General features: G+C 40.8%; 1 protein-coding gene across 3 annotated transcripts in view; it reads left to right on the top strand.

The window, feature by feature from the left end:
* MYH9 (myosin heavy chain 9) overlaps positions 1-21,536 on the top strand; it is a 67,912-nt gene that overhangs the window by 36,854 nt on the left and 9,522 nt on the right. For all 3 annotated transcript variants that reach the window (XM_068665307.1, XM_068665324.1, XM_068665315.1), the window contains exons 7-28: positions 595-658; positions 1,196-1,294; positions 2,141-2,284; positions 4,245-4,340; positions 5,267-5,385; positions 6,473-6,625; positions 8,499-8,672; positions 8,973-9,146; positions 9,717-9,831; positions 12,225-12,418; positions 12,519-12,640; positions 13,007-13,076; positions 14,039-14,199; positions 14,933-15,041; positions 16,017-16,148; positions 16,814-17,020; positions 17,532-17,669; positions 18,056-18,179; positions 18,983-19,154; positions 19,730-19,942; positions 20,402-20,546; positions 21,102-21,308. In XM_068665307.1, the coding sequence (XP_068521408.1) occupies positions 595-658; positions 1,196-1,294; positions 2,141-2,284; positions 4,245-4,340; positions 5,267-5,385; positions 6,473-6,625; positions 8,499-8,672; positions 8,973-9,146; positions 9,717-9,831; positions 12,225-12,418; positions 12,519-12,640; positions 13,007-13,076; positions 14,039-14,199; positions 14,933-15,041; positions 16,017-16,148; positions 16,814-17,020; positions 17,532-17,669; positions 18,056-18,179; positions 18,983-19,154; positions 19,730-19,942; positions 20,402-20,546; positions 21,102-21,308 (3,132 nt within the window). The remainder of the gene's footprint in view (positions 1-594; positions 659-1,195; positions 1,295-2,140; positions 2,285-4,244; positions 4,341-5,266; positions 5,386-6,472; positions 6,626-8,498; positions 8,673-8,972; positions 9,147-9,716; positions 9,832-12,224; positions 12,419-12,518; positions 12,641-13,006; positions 13,077-14,038; positions 14,200-14,932; positions 15,042-16,016; positions 16,149-16,813; positions 17,021-17,531; positions 17,670-18,055; positions 18,180-18,982; positions 19,155-19,729; positions 19,943-20,401; positions 20,547-21,101; positions 21,309-21,536) is intronic.

Below are 21,536 nucleotides of genomic sequence, written 5' to 3'. Positions count from 1 at the left end.
CTGTCCTGGGATAGGGAAACTGTCTGTGTGACTTAACTGAAATTAATCTGGGAAGAGAATTCATTCAGTGAATTATCCAGAAAATGTTGCTGATAGGTTTCTATTATGGAGAAGCCATCTGCACCAATTTTTATTCTAAATTTATTACGGTCAGTTTTATCCTGTCAAGCAAACAGGGATCCTGATTTTGTTTGTTCTGGAGAGGTAGACAGTGGGAGAGAGACAGACTGAGAAGCCAGAGCTGGAGCTAAATGGAAATGGTTGATGCTGGTTGTGGGAGGGAGAACTATCCAAAATGTGTAGTGCATGAAACTGAAAATGCTCTGGTTGTGGGAAACCTAGGTCAAACCATAATTAAGTTGAATTGTAGGCTGCCTGTCTTTATTTACAGGTAAGTATTTGGTGTCTTGTTTGTTAAATCGTTGTCATGATCAGCAGGCATTGCCTATTGGCTGACCTTATGTTTTGCATAGAACTTGCCTGACCTGTTCTAAATTTCCTTTCCTGGATTAAAAACACCAGATTTGCCTTTGCTGCTCACTGCTGTTGTGCACAGAGTGAATACTAACGTTATTACTAATATCTTCCTCTCAGGGCAAGTTCATCAGAATCAACTTTGATGTCAACGGCTACATTGTTGGAGCCAATATTGAGACCTGTATCCTTTCTGTAGCCACTGAAAAGTTACAGGCTATAGAGTGTGGCAGGAATGATGCTTAGCAATCTCATCAGACCTTACTTGTGCTTGCCAGGTTGAGAATGTGGCAGGAGGCACTTTAATTTATGCTAGCAAGATTACTGTTGTAGTCTCCTGTTCCTTCATATAGCATTTTGTGACTGTGGTGGAAATCTTTTCTGACTGAATGAGTTCTAATCATAGGAGGCTGAGATAGCAACAAACCACGATAAGATGGAGAGCTTTGGAATTTCACACATCATTCTCATTTTCGTGCAGGGCAAGTCTGGATAGTTGGCCACTATTTCTCTGTTTATCAGTCTAGTTTGTCGTATCATAGCCATCAGTCAGAGATTCAGAGAACTGAGACTAGAAGCTCAGTGACTTGTTGGCTGATAGTGATTACTAAATCAATATCCCTGTTAATGGGCACAAGAACATCAGGTACTGCTAGTTTTCCTCCTGCCATAGAATAGGAAGTGATTTGTACGTCCTGCCATATGCCTTGACTCTCAGAAGATCTCCTGGAGAAGTCCCGTGCAATCCGTCAAGCCAAGGAGGAGAGAACCTTCCACATCTTCTACTACCTGCTGTCTGGGGCAGGGGAACATCTGAAGAGTGAGTTTGATTGTTGTTTTAATTATGGGGTTCCTCAGCACACAGAAGGTCCAAAACACTTGTATGCTAGCACTTGTTCCTTCATAGTTTCTTGCCTCTCCCTTTTACGTATGGTCACTCCTCCTCTTCTTCTGCACATGCATGTATCCCTTTGCCCTCCCCCTACACTTCTCAGTTCCTGAAAACTTGCTTCTCTGGTTCCTTCCTGTACTTGTTTCCTTGCCAGCAATGACTCTACACCCTTCCTTATCTAAATCACTGTCCTGTGTTTAGTCTCGTCTTGTATGATGTAAACCCTTCCAGTGCAGGCATGGTCCTACAGTGATGTACTCGGTGTTTAATTGAATGGAGCAAAGTGTCTGGCGCTTAAGCAATCTAGAAGTCAAGGATGCACCTAGCTTTAAAGCCTCAGCCTAGTCTGTTCTTTAGTAGTTGGAGTCCATGTTGTGTGAGAGTGGCAAATTGATCTGGAGGAAGGACAGAACTCCAAGACTTTTCTCATAATTGCAACTATTTCAAGAGCTATATGCTAACCTTCCTGTGACTTGAAACAAATGAGGTATCTGAAATTGAAGACAAATTTACTTTCAAGTTATCAGTGCTTTTTATACACATAGGGCATAATGATGATTGGCACTTCTTTGGTGGAGTATTCCAGAAGGCAGAATAGAAAGAAATAAAGCAGAAAAATGTTCAGCTGTTGGTAAAACTGCTCTTAGTCTCTGATTCCTCCAGTATCTGCTAGCATGTGGAAGTCAGAAATTTGTTCTCAGTGGTAGCTTGTCTATCTATTTATCTATATTTAAAAAAAATCCATAATAACTTCTTTCTCCTTTTTCTCCTAAGCTGATCTGCTCCTGGAGCCTTACAACAAATATCGCTTCCTCTCCAATGGGCACGTTACAATCCCGGGTCAGCAAGACAAAGATATGTTTCAGGAGACCATGGAAGCAATGAGGATCATGGGCATCCCCGATGAAGAGCAGATAGGTATGAGTCCTCTGAAGGGAGGAAATGAAGGAGGGAACAGATCGCATTTTTCTGGAGCTTTATTTTTGGTTTGGTTTCATTCTTGGGTGCTGTGTTGTTGTTGTTGCTTTGTGTCCCTCTCCCCCTAACTCTCCCCCTACCACAAAGTGAACAGTGTGCAAGTGATGAACTTGGTAGCTTTGGAGTGCCCCACCTCAGGATGTACCAACACAGTTCATCTTAGAAGTGAAACGGCCAACGAAAACATACTTCTGTTTGCTGGTTTTGTTCCCAGTTTGAGGGCTGTATATCCACTTTATGAATAATACTTCCAAGATATGAGTGCTCCCTCACTTCCTAAATAATGCCTTTTAGGTGTTAAATCCAGCTGGTGCTGGATTAATACTTTTATATCCTTCCTTACTGGTTTGGAAGCAGTGTTCTGCCCAATCTCAGTTTCTAAATGTATAAGATCTTATAAAATAGGACTTTTTTTCCCCATATATTGCAAGCATCCATTTTTTTTTTAAAGGTCACTGCTTCTGTTGCTGGATGCTGTAGCTCTGGTGGCTGTAGGGGATATGTGCCTATGCTTTAGCTATTGCTCTTCACAGTCCAGTCTGCTATTAATCCGTTCCTTTGTTATTTGTAACTTAATACTATTCTTGAAATCCTGAATCATCTGAGACTGAAACTGCTATATGGAGGTGAAGACATGTTTGCCTAAACAGAATTAAATAATTGGCAGCCCAATTTCTCATTCAGATGACCTGCTAAGCTCTTCTTTGAGTTTCTTTTTATGTATACTCTAGGGCATGTCTTTGCTGCCACATGGATGAGCTATTGGTTCCAACCACTGCAGCAAAGATAACTTTAGTATTTTGTTCTTGCCATTCAAGGTGCAAAGTGTACTAATGTTCCTTTAGGCTGAAAATAAAAAGACACAGAGTAACTGGCTGGTCAGTAAGCTTGCTTAATTTGATGTAGCCTCTAAATGCTATCTATCTTCATCAATGAGACACCATCAAAACAAGTTGTATGCCAAATGCCAGGACTCCAGTTTCAGCTGCCAAAACGGTGGATTTCAAAACACGTCACTAGGGGCATATATGCTTCTCTTTTGAATCTGTGGAGCTTTTGTTTGCTCTGCTATCAAAATGATACTGTTTTAAAGGAGCTGTTTCTGTATTAGGTAGAAATTAAGGGATGAAAAAGTTATTGGCCCAAGATCTCTTTGCAAGTGACTGGCAGTTTACTCTGCTCAAGGCAACTGGAAGCTGCTATGCAATGAGCTTTGATTGATACGTGGTAAAAATTGAATTGATGCTGTGACACTGAAATTCTTTTTCCTGTCCTAGCATCTGATGTTGCTTTTGTGCTGTGCAGTGATCAAAGAACATGAATATGTCATGTAACAAAGGATGGAATGATTCACCGTGTGATTAGCAATAATTATGGTATAGGCACTTTTGCCCACATCCTGCTGCCCTTAATATATTGTAACTGTAATGTATGTCTGTATGGACTACAGACCTTGATCAGGTAGCTGAAAGTAATACGAGGTTAAAGGAACACAATCTTCCTTCCCTTAGTTGTTTTATACTCTTAATAACCGTTTCCTTCCTGCGTTTAACAGTAATCGTTGAAAAAAATGGCAGATCTTGGCCCTCTAACAAAGAACAAACATTTTCAAAAAAATGTGAATGTTATAGGATGGGGCGTGACCCTGGATCTTGTCTGCAGTTTTGCTATAGCAAAGTTGAGAGTGGTTAAATTCCCAGGCTGCACAGTCTTGCATTGGAGCGACAGGGAAAGTCCTGTGCCCAGAATGGGAGTCATAGACAAATTACTTACGTGTGGTGTTTTTTTCTGAAATTCCAGATAGATCTTTGAGAGAAGCCTCTTGCCTTTTGACATGGTTAGCTAGGCCATATCAGGGCTTTTGCTGATGTCTGACACTGAGCTATTACTGTTTCAAAAGGTCTGCTGAAGGTTATCTCAGGTGTCCTTCAACTTGGCAACATTGTCTTCAAGAAGGAGCGCAACACAGACCAAGCCTCTATGCCAGACAACACAGGTAACCTACCTCCTTTCCTCACCCCAAAGAAAGCCCCACAGAAAAACCTACAGGAAGTTCTTGCAGGTAGAAAAATAAATTACAGTTTGTAGGAATGCTGCAGTCCTGTTTTTCTGTCGGGTGAGTTATTTGTCAAAGGAGCTGATGTGCTCCTTCATACAAATATTATAAATAACAAACAAAAAACAACAAACAAACAAACAAACAAAATAAATAAACCATGGGTTTGCAGCAACCCATGGGCAGGAATGTGGCACTGTTCTTTTGACAAGCATAGGCAGGAAGTACACTTGATGGTGACCAGATGAAAAAGATTACTCTACTGGAATACGTAGAGTGTAGACTTATCTTAGGGTATCATTATAGATGTACTGCAGAAGTGTAAGAGGTGGCTAATTGCTCTTCAAGTGTTTATATTTTGGGCTATCATAGAAAACATGCTTTAACTGGCATCTTGGGGAGGAGAGTAAGCCATTTGATTTCTTTGGCTCTTTAATCTGAAATAGAGTTGCAATCTGAAACAAAGAGTTACCTCGAAAACTAATTAGTAGATGAAGACAATGCAATTAGCTTGATTAAGAAGTCAGTCACTTGTGGTATCTTTAAATTGATTGTAGACTGAGCTTTCTGAAGCTTCCAGGTTATGCCTTAACAGTATGAGAATACTGTGTCAATTTTACTCCTGTGGTTTCCAAAGAAACTCATTAACCTCTGGTATGGGTAGCAAGAGTTTTTAGGGGAGATTTTCATCTTCCTGAGGATAACTTTCTTTGTCTCATTAACCTGCTCTTCACTTAATGGCTTTTTAAAAGCAATTACACGACTGCCTTGGGAATACAGTTGCAGGAATGATTGTCTTTTTCTGTAAGAAAAGCAATAACAACAAGAAAGTTAATGTATTTGTTATTTCCTCTTCCTCTCTTTAGCTGCTCAGAAAGTGTCTCATCTTCTGGGTATCAATGTGACGGATTTCACCAGAGGTATCCTGACTCCTCGTATCAAAGTGGGACGAGATTATGTCCAGAAAGCTCAGACCAAAGAACAGGTATGCATTCTGTATAAGTGAATGAGTACTTTTGTCTTTAATTTTGCTGATGCAAAGCTAACAAAAATGCGTAAAAGGTTTCCGTAGCATTTAATAGTCATCTTCAGGGCTGCAATGTATGGCAGCCATACTTGAGTAAAGTAACATCTGCATTACTTTTAGTAATAGTTCTCTTGATCTGTATAAAAATAGAAGTCACCCTGCCCCTGGAGCGCTCTTTCTCATCTGAGGAAAAAATGAGAGTGCGATTCCCATAATTTTAGTAACTGGCTGTCCCAGGGGAGTAAGCTGCTTCAGTGCTCTATGCAAGGATGACATTTTCAAGTTGCTGTAATATAGAAAACATCATTTTTGAATAGGTCAGCTGCTAGGGTGGAAGACCTTATGGCTCACCCTTGAAACTGATTTTATGTTTCTTAATAGTCTTGAATCAGACTGCTGCTTGTTCTAAATGAAACCTGAGTTAGGAACTAGTAGCTTCCTAAAAGGAGCAAAACCTCTGTGCTTACTCCCTGCATGGCTTTTTCATAAACGCATCACTATGTGAACGCATCATTATTCTCAGTGTATATAAACATGCCACCGTAACATAAAAGGGATCAGAAAGAGTGAAATGTAGAAATAGTCACAAACTGCCTTTCTATTTTGACATTTACTGGGTATTGTATTTTTTGTGTCAATCATAGGGTAGCAGCGTTGAGGGGGAGAAGTAAGTTTCACAAATTCTAAATTGCAAAATAATTCTACTGCTTTTCTTTGGTCATATGTAAATGTGCTGTATTAGTTTGGAAGGGACTGGGTGTCACTTTTTCTTCCTTGAATACTGGGCTTTGGTTTTTCCAATAGACAGGATCCTGAAAGGTCTTTGACATGCTAATTTAATAAGAAATTCTTGACTCCTGTTCATGGAGTATCGCTGTGCCATCTGCTTTTCATTGGGAATAATCTATGAAATGAGCTTTCTTTAGTGAGTTCGGTAGTGGAGAGATGATCTCAGACTACAGTTAGTCAATTATATGCCAAAACCATCTAATCTGCACTTTTGGATTATAATGCAACTTGTGATCTTTGCCTTTCTTCTGCTTAGGCTGACTTCGCCATTGAGGCTCTGGCTAAAGCCACTTATGAACGTATGTTCCGGTGGCTGGTTATGCGCATCAACAAGGCATTGGACAAGACCAAGAGACAGGGTGCATCCTTCATTGGGATTCTGGACATTGCTGGCTTCGAGATTTTTGAGGTAAGGAGATGTCAGGTCCTTGCACTCAGCACAGTTTACCATGGAGCAAGGACCATTGAAGGAAATTGCTTTAAAACTGGAAGAAAATACAGTAATTTTGGAAAGGATGTATACTCTGCTTTTATTTGAGATCCCTGCCAATATGAATTGTCAGGTTACTTAATAATGTGTTCTTTCTTATTTCATATATTCTGCAAATATTTTATCTCATTACTTTATATTTGTCATGCACATCACAATTATTTTAATTTCATAGTTTCAGATGTTCGTGACTCTCTCTAGAACAGAATGACAGAATGTAAGAGATTGCTAGCCTACAAAAAATCTTTAAAAAGGTCACAGGTCCTTTAAAAAGGACTTTAGGTCCTTTAAAAAGGACTGTCCTTTTTATTGATCACCACTGGACTTAAAATTTTGTCCTAGTAGTCTGTAAATTTTGTCCTAGTAGTCTGTCCCAGAACATTTAAAAGATAATCCAATGAAACCTATTGGCATCATAAATAATTGTTAGAAATTCTTCTTGCTGCTGAGTTTTGGAAAGACAAAGCCAGGGTAGACCAAAACATAACCAACATATTCTGACCTGTGTATTCTCCATTCTGTGAGAAGTGTGAAAATTGGGGATCAGAATTTGTTTTCTTATACACCTAAACTAATGTAACAGTTTCTTGAAGAAAAGGCATAATATTTCACCTTTTCCACTCTCCTGTTCCTGGCTGCACTCGCTCATACTGTTCGCCTCTCTAGCACTGCAGAAATTATTTTTTTCTTAGGGTTGCTTATAATTGAGTCAGTCTGCAAAGGGGGATCTGAGCACAAAAGTTGATGCAAGGTAAATGCGGCAGAGCAACAGCTGAAGGAAAGTTGAGGGAGAGGTGGGAGAGGTGGAAAAGGGGAAGTGAGAGCTCCCTCTGTAGGTGGCAGTGAACTGTTAGGCCAAATCATTGTCTATGAAACTACGTTTTCAGAATGTGGCATTGCATTACGTTTAGTCTGGAGTAATCACAGGCTGCCACCAGAAAAGATCTGTCCTGCCATCCCCATTATCCCAGCCAGGCAACTCCTGTCGACCTGTGTTATGCTGAATCTAGCTCATGTGCAGCTGCAAGGTTAATTGGACCAATGTATTCATGAAGTGGAAGACTAAGCCACAGGAAAGTTGCTTTGTTTCTCTCTAATGAGGTTGTTGATCTAACTCTACCTTTGGTTTAATGGTTTGCTGGATCTCATGAAAATGTGAAGGGAGTGGAAATGCATGGTTAGGAATTACTGGAAGATGAAGGAAGTAGAAGAGAACCATTCTGTCCAGCAGCTGCATTAGATTAAGTATGGTCTAACATGAAAATACATCCTTGGTTATTAATCCTACCCATACAGTTTGAAGAAATCGGAATGTGTTGAAGAAGTTTCCTTCACTTTTCTCATTCTGATTTTATATGTGAGGATTAAAAAGAGACTCTCTAGTCCATACACTGTTACGAATCTGTCCTCAGGCTTCCATTGCCTCCTCATGATATGAAGAGGATGCGCCAGCTCTAAGTTTGTGAGAAAACTGGAGGATTTTCTGCTCCTGGGTTAAGTAGCTGCAGTAATTCTGCTGCTGTTTACAACTGAACATTCTTCTGCGAAGAATGAGGAACAGTGTGTGAGAATTTCCCTGGGGATTGATGCAGTGATGCAGCAGCATGTGACAGGAAATACAGTTCAGAAGCAAGAGGGGTTATTGCCAAAGGGCCGTCCACCCCAGAGATTTGATAGGACACTAGCTTAGAGTTGCTGAACTCTCTAGATGTGGTCTTTATTGCTAAGGGAATAGTAGATGCATCCTCAAAAGCAATGGTTCAAATTTCTTTCTACCTTTTTTCTCCGTTAGCTGAACTCCTTCGAGCAGTTGTGTATCAACTACACAAATGAAAAGTTGCAGCAGCTCTTCAACCACACCATGTTCATTCTGGAGCAAGAGGAGTACCAGAGGGAGGGCATAGAGTGGAATTTCATTGACTTTGGCCTGGATCTGCAGCCCTGCATTGACCTCATAGAGAAGCCGGTAAGAAGCTTGTTGTACTCTTGAGCAGCAAGAAATGGCTGCAGTAGTTGTGTCACTGGGACAAATGTCATGAAAGAGACCTTCTATAAAGATGATCAGATTTCAGACGAGGATCTTGAGATATTATTAATAATTCCTATTAGTATGACAGTTGCTGTTCTGACACACAGAACAGGTGAATGTGATAGGAATCAAGTATAAGTGTCTGTTTGTTTGCTTTTTTTCCCTAGCCATTCAAAGGTGTTAATCATTGGTGTAGTCAAGTACATAATGATGATTTGATATTTTCCTCCTTTTAAGGCTGGCCCACCTGGTATACTGGCCCTGCTGGATGAAGAGTGCTGGTTCCCAAAAGCAACAGACAAAAGCTTTGTGGAAAAAGTTGTACAAGAACAAGGCACCCACCCCAAATTTCAGAAGCCAAAACAGCTGAAAGACAAAGCTGACTTCTGCATCATACATTATGCTGGCAAGGTAAAGAATTTGTAGCTAAAATGTGAACATAAATAATGCCTGCTGTCTCTTCCACTGCTTAGCTACTGTTTCTTACAAATGGCTACTTACCAAAGTGGCTAAATATGGAAGAACATGGGAAACCGCATGAGAACTCCACAAAGTGGTCCCACAGCTGTGGACCTTACAGAGCCTAAAGAGATTTGCCTGCAAGTTACATATGTGTAGCTGAAGACACAACAAACTGACAACAATTTAAGTATGTTCTCTGTGACTTGGTGAGATTGGAAATACTTTCCATAAACCTTGCATCAAGACTTCATCACCAAAAATGGTGATACAGTTGTGTTTTGATTCACACTCAGGATGATGCACGCTGGTATTGCAAATCCGTTCCCTTTACTGACAGAACAGAACATTCAGCAGTTTGTTAGGGTTTGGAATTTGTAGGTGTGCTTGCTTAGATGACAAATCCAAGAATGATTAAGTCATCTGTCGATTGTGCAAACCTTGATGCTGCTTTTTTAGACTTCGCAAGACTTAGTGCATCTTGTGCTGCAGAAAGTTTATTGACATGTTTATCTTCTGCAGGTGGATTATAAAGCAGATGAGTGGCTGATGAAGAACATGGATCCACTGAATGATAACATTGCTACTCTTCTCCACCAGTCGTCGGATAAGTTTGTGTCTGAGCTGTGGAAAGACGGTATGTAATTAAAATTAATCTTATATGTTTTCTCTTCCCTTTTTACATGGAAGAGTTTTTGGATCACCAAAAAATCTGTTGCAACCCGTGTTGCTTTTTTTTTTGAAGTCTAAGCCACCAAGATGAGAGTTATCTGGTACATCCTCTGCTTAGACCATGGTATTGCATTAAAAGATCACTCTAACTCAAGAGAAAGGCTCACAAACATCAACTTGCACTAAGCTTTAGCAATTGTTTTTCCAAACCAAGAACGTTAGGATAAAATATGTACACACTAATGTGTCCCAGTAGTTTGCTTAGCTGCAATACTCAAACATAAGATCTGAGGTCAAATCTAGGTTTTCAGTCCTGCAACTAGTGTGTTCTTGCTGCAGTGTTGTTCAGTATTTTACTCTATCTTCTCTGGGTTTATCTGCTTTTGAGTCTTACTGTTGCTGTCACTTTCTGTCATGGGTTTTCTTTGACGTCTCTGTCTGTTGCAGAGATGCAGAACGTTCAGAGAGCCTATTTCTATCAACACTTTCCTATTCTTCATCTAGAACCAGGTGACTGAGAAACCCAGCTGTTGTGTCGTGTGTAATGCCATCCTAGAGCCATGCAAGAAATGCTTCCATTAACTTATCTTTGTCCCTTTGTCATACCTGCTTGTCTTTCTTGTTCATTTCCTTCGCTTTGTGCTAGTAGCTCCTCACGGACGTAAAACTAAAGCAAAACCCTCACTTTGCAAGTGGATACAAGACAAGTGGACACATTCAGGTGCTTAGAGGTGCTCCTGCAAGTCTTGCATAGGAACAGCTAAAAACCAAATCCCTGTCAACTGTTTGAACATAGAGCCAGCAAGGCTGTATTTCATTGCAGGATTTGGAAGGAAGGTTTCTGAGACTGTGTTTAAACTGAAATTCAGTTTAATATTTATTGTGGTGCTGGGATTTGACTTCAGCTGCTGATCATTCAAAGATAAGTTAGTTCAGCAAAGGCATTTTTACTGCATGAAAAATGGCCATCAGCAATTTGTGCCTAGCAAGGCCTTTGCTGTGTGAGGCTGACACGCATGCCTTTTGGAACTGAAATGTCAGCTGACCCACAGCTGATCAGTTCTCATTTATTATTCTTAGCTGGATCTTCTGCTGCAAGTGACTGTCCTTTTTGCTATCTTGATGTAGATTGTAGGGCTCAAGTTTTTAAGAGGATTGTTCCAGACAGAATCTGGGACACTCTTCTGTGGATTTCCCTGTGATGTCATCTAGTAACATAACCTTCTTTTCTTTCTAAGTCAACCTTGACCCTATTCCAATAGCTGGTCTAGAAGTGAGCAATGGTAAACTAACATTAGCTGTAAATGCCAGTATCTATCCTTTCTTATTTCTTCACTTGTGGGGATTTCTCTTGACAGTTTGTTTTAATCAGAAGCCAACTAAGCACAAGTTATATATTTTCCGAAGTGAAGATTGGGAGCCTGAGTGTGGGCATTGGCCAACCACTGAAAGTAAAGTGAGCTAGTAGCTTGCAGCCCTTAAGAAAACGTACTTGAAGGTGTGGGAATTTACAGTGATACAATTGGTTTTGGTTGGGTAGCTGAATATTTATCTCAGTGTCGTAGTGCAATGGGAAAAAGGAATGCTTTAGTTTGTTCTGTCCCATGCTACTCTCAGATCTAGATGGCTTGTTTTGAAAAAAAAAAAAAAGGATCTTGCAGTCCACCCATCATGATGATAGTGCTTCTTCAGTGCTTGGATGTCACTGTGGCATAGTGGAGAAACTGTTGGGGTAGGGAGTTCTGACTTTCTCCTAGTGGTATTGTTCATGCCTGTAAGACATAGAACACTTGTACTCCAAATTAACTCAAACAGTGGTATCTTGAGGTTTGGTGTCTCTCATGCCTTCTACCACGTTTGCTCAGTTAACAAGTAGCTATGGCTTTTCTGATCACCAGTCATGGCGGTTCTGCCTGTGACTAAAGAGTCAAATTGAGCTTTTTCTCTAGCTGTGGGCCCTTCTGGTTTAGAGTTAACTAATAATTGACTCTGTTCGGCTAGCAGCTGAAACTCTTCGTTTGTTGGTGGTTTTTCATTATAACCTAAGCAAGTGGAAGCATCTGAAACACACTTATAGATTGCTCTTCCAGATCTGCCCTCCAGAGCATCAGTAGACTATGTTTGGGAGTAAGTTTGATTCCATCACTCAAACTTCCAGTAGTGAGCTGTTGCTTTTTTTCCTTCCTGCTCCTATCCCTGCACAAATTCTGTACAGGAGTCAACATCTGTGTAGAGATGAAGCAAAAAGGATCCTGCAGCTCCTCTCATTTATCCCGTTCTACCCAGATGTTCTTTGTACATTCCGATGTTTCCTTTGATTGTGGCAGAACTTAATGCAATTTCTTGTGCTCTCTCTAGTTGACCGTATTGTTGGGCTGGATCAGGTGGCTGGTATGTCAGAAACAGCATTGCCAGGAGCCTTTAAGACCAGGAAGGGCATGTTCCGAACTGTGGGACAGCTTTACAAAGAACAGCTGGCTAAACTGATGGCTACCCTGAGGAACACCAACCCCAACTTCGTCCGTTGCATTATCCCCAATCATGAGAAAAAGGTAAAGGAGGCTATAAAAAAAAGGGAAAGAAGCGGGGTGTTAAGTCCCTTTCGTAAAGCCCTAGTGTTATGTATAATTTTTTTTTCCTTCTCCTCACTAGGCTGGAAAACTAGACCCCCACTTGGTACTTGATCAACTTCGCTGCAATGGAGTGCTGGAGGGAATCCGTATTTGTCGCCAGGGTTTCCCCAACAGAGTTGTGTTCCAGGAATTCAGACAAAGGTAAAGACTGGAAAAGAACCTAAATTAGTCTTTACCTTGATGAAGTTAAGATATAAGTTTGAAAACTGAAGTACTTTATTGCAACTAGATTGTTACTGCCTTTCAAAACAGTGGCAGAGAACATCTGTCCCTTGCACAAAGCCTCCCCAAAGCATCTTTGTCTTCTTTGCTACACATGTAGTTAAGGTGAGGGGTAGAGGACCCCATCTGAGACTACTGCTTCTTATTCTGTTGTCTAGATGTGCCTTTTTTAAAATTTTAACAACACCATAAGCTGTCAAACTCAAAATGCCATGGGAACTCATTACTGACACTTCTAATTTTTCAAATATCTGTGTAACTAATCCGATACTTTCTACTCTTCAGATACGAAATCTTAACTCCAAATGCAATTCCCAAAGGATTTATGGATGGAAAGCAGGCTTGTGTTTTGATGGTAAGGCATTCCATGTACTCTACTCAAATAGAATAAGCTTTATGCCTGTGGTGGGGAAATTGGAGTTGTGCATTCCATAGGCATGTTAAATTTGTCTTCTACTCACAGACCGAAAGTCTAAAGACAAATGTTTTGTCTGAGAGAAGGAGGGTGCAGAAAGCTGTGTCTTGGCTTCACAGTTGGAGGCTCTTGACTAGCATGGGATTTAATAATCATAAGCAAAGTGGATCCTTTTGTTTCCACAGATGTATAGACTTTGAGATGCCAACAGTGTTCATGGAATCAAAATGTTTAGAAGCATTGTTATCGTTAGTCATGTACTTTAAGTACAAGCTACAACAAACTTTTTGTAATGGCCTGCTGATGACAAGTGCTTTCAGTGAAGGCTCTCATTAATTTCTGCAGAACTGCCCGCTTCAAAGGAAAAGCTTTGTAGCGTGATGACTAGGGGACACGGAATTGAATTTGACTATAAGGGATTCCCTTTCATTCTGTCTCAAAGGAATATACTTTCTTCCTCTTGACTGGTATAAGCATGGACAATAAATCCCTTAAAGGAAGGGAGAGTTGGTTGGGGTTCCTTTAAAATTAGGACTGGGAAAAATTAAATAGGAAGGATCAACAGATGTGTTCCCTTTAGGAAAAGAAGAGTACCCTTGGGATGAGGCGTATATTCCTCACTGCATCCTTGTAGTTCTGGATACTAGATGTGCTGTTGTATTAAACAATGCCTTCTATCGTACTTTCTGTCTTTTGTTGCCTCTCTTTCACGCTGTGCTTGGCTGAGCTCCAAATCCTGTAATTGGAACAGGGCTTTTGAGGAGCTAGCAGCTTTAGCTGGCCAGAGTGGCTTATTGTGGGGAAGAAGGGGCATCTTACAGTGGAGAGAGGCATATATTCTATGATGTTTTACATGAAGCAGTCTGTGCAATAGATATATGCTTCTCTTTTTCTCATTTTAGATCAAAGCATTAGAGCTGGATTCCAACCTTTACCGAATTGGACAGAGCAAAGTGTTTTTCAGAGCTGGAGTCCTTGCTCATCTCGAAGAAGAGAGAGACCTGAAGATCACAGATGTTATTATTGGCTTCCAAGCATGTTGCAGAGGCTATCTGGCTAGGAAGTAAGGACCATATTTTATAAAGTACATTGTAAACGTGTGCTTGTCCTATTCAGGTACAAGTTTCTCTTCAAAAACAAACAGACTACAAATTATTTTTTGTCAGAAGGGACATTATTTATTTATATATTTATTTATTTTATGTAACAGCTGATAGTTGGTTTACAGTTTTCCAATCTCTGTAATGCTTGACTTAGAGCACCTCCAAGAAACTGTATGCGCTGCTGTCTTACATAGAGCGATAAAGTCTGTTCCCCTCTGTAGGAACACTATACAGCAGTGTAGTTTTTAGTGGAAGAGCTGCCAGCTGCAGATGTGCCAATGAAAAGGTCTTAGCACCGTACAGATCCAGTAGGTACAGGGATTTCTCTTAAACTGTTAGATAGGTCTGCAAATGGTGCAGTTTGAAAAGCAAGAGTAATACCTGTCATGAAAACACACCTCTGTTTCAGTTCTCCTTCTGTGAAGTGAAAATAATGAGGCTTTTAAGATTAGAAGGCACTGGGGAAAAACTTTATTAAATAAAGAGAAAATTGAATAAAGGAAAAGATGATCAGTCTTACCTAAGCAGAAGAAGACTTAAAAAGCTAGGGGAAGCTCACTGCAAATTTTGTTTTGCTTTTTTAGGAAAGAAAATCCAAAATTATAATCTAGAGGTATCTGTGAGAGGTCTTGGTTGAGAGAATTGCATGCCACTGTAGGTTCCTTTGTGGTCTGACCTCCACTTTTCTTGCAGAGCCTTTGCCAAGCGCCAGCAGCAATTGACAGCCATGAAAGTGCTTCAGAGGAACTGTGCCGCCTACTTGAAACTGCGGAACTGGCAATGGTGGAGGTTGTTCACCAAGGTAATGTATTTTTTTTCCTTTGTAATTTTGGCAAGAGGTTATGGTTGTGACTTAAGCTTCTCAAGTTGAACCAAAGCAAAAATAACACTTCCATTACAATTGGTCTGGCTTGCAACTACACCTTGATTCATTTAGGTGGAGAATATCATAAAGAATTTTATATCTATGCAGTATGCTTGCGTAAACCAAGTGCAAGGCTATGTACAAGTAATGTTGTGAAAATGCAGAAGTCATCTTCCGATATTTTATGCCTAGAAGAGGATTGCTTGCTTTGGTGATATACAACTTCAACGAGTTACTTACTCCATGGCTAATCAATTTGACTAGTCAAAAATTGTTAGAGGGGAGTGGTATGCAATCTCTTTCTCTAGAGTTGTAAAAGCAAAATGAAAGTGCTAAGATTTGATCTTGCTGTTAGACTTGTATGTATTTTATCTTTATAAAGACAATGAGCACATGAAGAGACTATCTTTTAATTTAATTTAGATTTATGGGATTTCTTGCTCTTTAAATATGGAGACTTTGCAGCTAAATCAGAGTTGAGAGCAGAGATTGCTTCTTCCTACGAAATGACTTCTAATGTTTCTTGATGGGGAAGCACAGAGATGGGTGGTGTTCATATATTGTTTATATTGACCTACCTGTGAGCTGTGGATTGCTCTCCTGCATGGCAACTTGATTCAGTTCTTGCTGTTTTTACTTAGTCCTTGGGGTCATGGAATTTACCCATCCCTTTCCTGATGCATCCCATCCTGGAGGAAAGGTTGAGCAGGAGGAGGGGGTGTTACTGGCAAAACAGATGGTATCTAGTCCTCTGTGCGTCTTCCATTGTTCATGACAAAACAATTGGTCAGTCCTTCAGATACGACACATACCAAAAATGTTGTTTAATAGGATGCTCATCAAGTACAAGAGCACGTCTTCATGTTTTCTGTGTTCATGAAACACATCTCATCCCCTTGGTTTCCCTTTCAGGTGAAGCCCCTTTTGCAAGTAAGCAGGCAGGAAGAAGAGATGATGGCCAAGGAAGAAGAACTAATAAAGGTTAAGGAGAAGCAGTTAGCTGCAGAAAACAGACTGAGTGAGATGGAGACCTTCCAGGCCCAGGTGAGTTTAAAAATGTCATGTATAAGCCTCATTCCCTCCACCGGGTCAACAGCTTTAAGACCTCCTTCTTTGCTTTACTGGTCTGATGATCAAGCTGCAGGATTCCTGCTTGTTGAAAAACGTGACTCAGCTGCCATCTTGTTCAGTATCCCTTGCCCTTCTCTCCAGCTCTGTTCCTCTGGCATCTCGTTTTGTACAATGAATAACTATTGTTCTGCTACAGCCATTATGTGAAGAAAAATCTCCTTTGGCTAAGTATTATGGCAGGCTGGTTGAATTAAACCTCATTGTTAATGGAATCCTTTTTGTTTGGAACCCAGAAGGTGGCAGCAGGATTTTTTTTTTCTGTAGGGATAATACTTTTGTTATTTTTGCGGGGAAAAACTAAACAAGCTCCTTATTTCAAATGGACACGGTCTCTAGAAGTTTGTTAAGGCTAATATAATAATATGTGGCTGCTGTGCATGGTTTGTGAACAGGACCAGACACTTTAAAACCGTATTTTGACATTTAACCTTAGAATGGCAGCAGAAGACAGCTGCCAGTTATCATTAAGATACAGCTGCAGAACACAGGACCACATAACTTCAATTAATACAGATTGCTTAGTGATTTGGTACGTTGGAGTTTGTCTTATGGTTATTTCTGGCTTGTGTCTAATGTAGCTTATGGCAGAGAAGATGCAACTGCAAGAACAGTTGCAAGCAGAAACTGAACTCTGTGCTGAAGCTGAGGAGATAAGAGCCCGCCTGACAGCCAAGAAACAAGAACTAGAAGAGATATGTCATGACCTGGAAGCAAGGGTAGAGGAAGAGGAAGAACGGTGTCAACATCTGCAGGCTGAAAAGAAGAAAATGCAGCAGAACATTCAGGTAATACACTAGAAATGCCATCTCTTGTCAGGAAAGAGGATAATAAGGGTTAGAGTGGTTATTTTGTCTTCATTTGGAGGGAATCAGGAGAGAGAGAACAACAATAAAAGAAGTAGCATAGAAAATTCTATCCATGGAAATAACAGGGCAGAGCAATTCTGTTGCTGTGCCTGGGGCGTTCAGACAGGCAGCTGGAATGTGCTCTTCCATTCTTGAAGATGAAGGTTCTAGCTACTTGTCAAATAACTGGACAAATCTTTGAACCAGGTGTTTTGAGAACAATAGCTTTTTTCTTTGAAAAATAGTACTGTTTATTCTGTTATAAAATTTGTTTACTAGAATACCGTATGTTGCATCAAGTCATGATAGAAGTCACTTCTGGAAAGCATTAATATTACCTTGAAGGGAAGGGTAAAGAAACACTCAAAGTTCTAGTATCATCACTGTGCTGGTTTTATTGCCCAGTGAGCAGCACTGACAAATTCCTTGCTTTTCTGTGGGTGTTGTGAAGGAACTAGAGGAGCAGCTTGAAGAAGAGGAAAGCACAAGGCAGAAGTTGCAGCTAGAAAAAGTGACCACAGAGGCCAAATTGAAGAAACTGGAAGAACATATGATAGTTCTGGAAGATCAGAATCTCAAATTGGCCAAGGTAAGAATCTTACTGCTTCCTATGCAGGCTAAAGATGTTTTGATGGCTCTCCTGGTGCTACCCACCAAAGGCTGACCTTCCCCTTTTTATGGGAAACTTCAGAATGAATTCAGTCTAGTGAACAAAAGTGAGGAAATATTTTTCTCTTGCATTATGCCAAACACTATTCAGTTATTTCATAAACGGACTTCCCTTTAAGCTTTGAAAGGGCTGTCAGATCCAAATCTGTACATCACATCTGTAATCCTTAAAGAATTTACTTCCTTCCAAGTTTCCCTGTAGTAGGAGTAGGCACTAATGACACTGACATCTTTAAGCACGGTCAACTCTGGAAAGCCTCCTGTAATTCCAGCAACTGCTTTGACACTGGCTTCTCAATTCTGCAGGAAAAGAAACTGTTGGAAGACAGAATGTCTGAATTTACAACAAACCTAACAGAGGAAGAGGAGAAATCTAAGAGCTTAGCCAAACTCAAGAACAAACATGAGGCCATGATCACAGACCTGGAAGGTAGTATTTTCTTATTTAATAAGACGTATTCCACAGAGAACTTGCTTGTTCAGTTTTAGGTGGTTTCTTGTTAAAAATCTGTGGAATTCCAGTTTCATTTCTAGAGTTTTAGTCTCACTACAGTTTTAGAGGGGTTAAAAACTCGCCTATAGTGTGCATGCTATTGATCAGTTTGATAGAGCTGTTCAGTGGCTGGCTGAAGGTTATGTGCCTTGTCAGCTGAGCCCTTGGTCTAAATAAAAATCCTCACCAAAGCAGCAGGCCAATGGAGAAGAGAGGCTGGTTCTCTTTCTTCTCCTGCTGTGCAAGTGTCTCTACCTTTCTACTTCCAGCAGCATCAATCTGTCAGGGTTAGTGTGGGTTTTGATACTCTGTTTGTGTGAGTTCTTCGGAGTGCAAGGTAGAGGCACTTTTTGGTTAGGTTAACACAGCAGGAGACAGCCGATTCAGTTGCAGTAAGGGGAGAGTGGACCGCGTGTTCAGCATCACTTATTGAGTGCCTGTGTGCTGTGGGTGTTGGGAGAGACTGGCTTTGTGCTAGCTGTTTATTACAATGAAGCGGGGAAGGAAGTTTGAATGTAAGACGAGGGAGAGGAACATTGTGCAGGTATGTTTTAATTACAAGATATGGGAGCCATCGGCATGTATAGATCCTAACAGAATAATGCACTGCAGCTAGTTTGTATGGTTGTATTACTAGAAAATATATTTGCTTAAATAGCTTTATTTTCTCTGCCTTGTACAATGTTCTTTGAATGACTGTGGGTCGTCCGTGCAACTTACTGTGTCTCCATCCCCATCAGAACGCCTGCGACGTGAAGAAAAGCAGAGGCAAGAATTGGAAAAGACTCGTCGAAAGCTTGAAGGAGACTCCACTGACCTGCATGACCAGATTGCTGAGCTGCAGGCTCAGATTGCAGAACTCAAAATGCAGCTGGCCAAGAAAGAAGAGGAGCTACAGGCAGCCTTAGCTAGGTGAGAACCTGACCTGTGGGACTGTCAGATTAGGAAGTATTTCTTCTTGTCTTGTGCCACTCTGGAACTGGGAGTAAGTGAAATCTGTGTATTTTAGTCTGCAGATTAAGATCTGTGTCCTTGGCATAGGAGTTCTTTGGTTGCTGTTCGCTGCCACACTGCCTATACAGAGCTAGTCTATGAATGCAGTGTGTGCACTGTGCGTGTTTCACTGGAGCAGTAGGACTTCAGAGCAGGTTAAAAAGTAGTGGCAAGACGTTATCTCTCTGTAGTAGTTGCTATATTCATCTGTTCAGTGAAGTGTCCAATTTCCAATGTAAATGGTGCTTTCTCTTCTGCTTTCTTCTGTTGTCAGTCTTTCTCTGTCCCCTTCTTTAAGGTAAGTAATTGTGCTCTCTCAAGTATTGGGAGTTAGAAGCTAGAATTTGTAGATGATGTATGCGTCAAAGTTTGAATGTAATCATGTAGAGCTGACCAATGCCAGCTTTTTTCTTGATTGTTCTTGGTAGGACAGGTGGTTTTCATTTATGTATGGTTTAAATCTGGCTCTGACCAGAACCCTATGTTGAACACAGGGTGGAAGAAGAGGCAGCTCAGAAGAACATGGCCCTGAAAAAGATCAGGGAACTTGAATCCCAGATCACTGAGCTACAGGAAGACCTGGAGTCAGAGAGAGCATTCAGGAATAAAGCAGAAAAACAGAAGCGGGATCTGGGAGAGGAGCTGGAGGCATTGAAAACTGAGCTAGAAGACACCTTGGATTCTACAGCTGCTCAGCAGGAACTCAGGTAACTCTAACATGTGGCTGTGCTGTCTTATTTAGTTTTGGGTTTGACTTTTTTAATGAAAGTTCATGCATTCAGTCTCTCACCAAAGCAAGTCTTTTTCTTTATCAGAGCAGGCTGGTTAGCAGCCTCAGTGACTACAGAAGGAGACGGTGTGCAAGCTGTAGTACGAGACTGCATTCTCTGATACGATGCAAGAAACTTAATGTGATCCCTAACCCTAGTGGTAGTGGTAGCCTGAAACATTCATGCTTTCAGACCATTACATCTTAGGCTGAAAATCATGTTGTGAGATTGTATTTAAAGGTTTACAAAGCTAAGTTCTAATTTGGAAAAGTGTCTTTATAGCTTCTAGGGTTAATGACACCATGGTGTTTTCCTGTATTAGAGATACTGTTTGTGGATATGAACATTGGTTTGATTCTCTCCTTGGCATCTAAATGAAGACTCTGAATTTTGCAGGTCAAAGAGAGAACAAGAAGTAACGGTTCTGAAGAAGACCCTTGAGGATGAGGCAAAGACTCATGAGGCTCAAATCCAAGAGATGAGACAGAAACATTCACAAGCCATTGAAGAGCTGGCAGAACAGTTAGAACAAACCAAGCGGGTAAGTGGAAAGGAAGCTCAAGACCAAATAAATCATTCAACCTCTCTGAAGTGATTGAAGTGATAGCTGCTCTGTAACAATGTCTTAATGCTGCAGAAGACCATGAAGTGTTCATGATACTAGGTTTCTGATGCACGTGCTTTTCTTATGTTGGTAGATCATTTTGCACTACGAAGCAAATATGCAGTTGTTTTAAATGGTTGCAGTTGTTAACTTTTTCATCAGACATGTTATACTGATCAGCCAATGTGTTGTCTAGTTCTTTTCACTGCTAGCACTTGTTGAGCTGTGCAACCTTTAATTTGGAAATCTGATGGTGCAAGACTATCTCCTTTATTGTTGTCTGCGCTGACTGTTAAATTGTTTCCTGCTAATCAGTGACAAGGTGTTCAAATTGTTTTTTTCTGAGTAAGCAGTCTTGGGCTAGCTATTAAATATGTAATATTAGCTTGCTTGTTGGAATATCGTGGAGAAGAAAAAAAGCCTCAATGGAAGGATCCTGCTGTATCATCAGTCTGAAGTGTTTTGCTATGTTTTACTTTTCCTCCCCTCTAGGTGAAAGCAAATCTTGAAAAAGCAAAACAAGCTCTGGAAAGCGAAAGGGCTGAACTGTCCAATGAGGTGAAAGTGCTTCTGCAGGGCAAAGGGGATGCTGAGCACAAGCGGAAAAAAGTAGATGCTCAGCTCCAGGAACTGCAGGTGAAATTTACAGAAGGTGAAAGAGTGAAGGCAGAACTGGCTGACAAGGTTAACAAGTTGCAGGTGAGTGGCATGGGTTTTCCTTAGCTGCTGTGGCAGACCAGGGCTAGAGAGAAAAGAAGGTTGTAGGGTGGTACCTCCCTGTGGATGGTACAAAAATCTCTTGTTCCTCCAGGGGATGAAGTTCCTACAAAAAGCACATCCACAGTTTGCTTCCCAAGGACTGAGCAAACTCCTTAACTCATTGCCAGGGCAGGTCATCCTGATTGATGTCACTTACGAGCAGCCCTG

The sequence above is a fragment of the Anas acuta genome, chromosome 1 (assembly GCF_963932015.1).
Source record: "Anas acuta chromosome 1, bAnaAcu1.1, whole genome shotgun sequence".
Taxonomy (NCBI): domain Eukaryota; kingdom Metazoa; phylum Chordata; class Aves; order Anseriformes; family Anatidae; genus Anas; species Anas acuta.
This window is presented reverse-complemented; position numbering and strand designations above follow the sequence as displayed.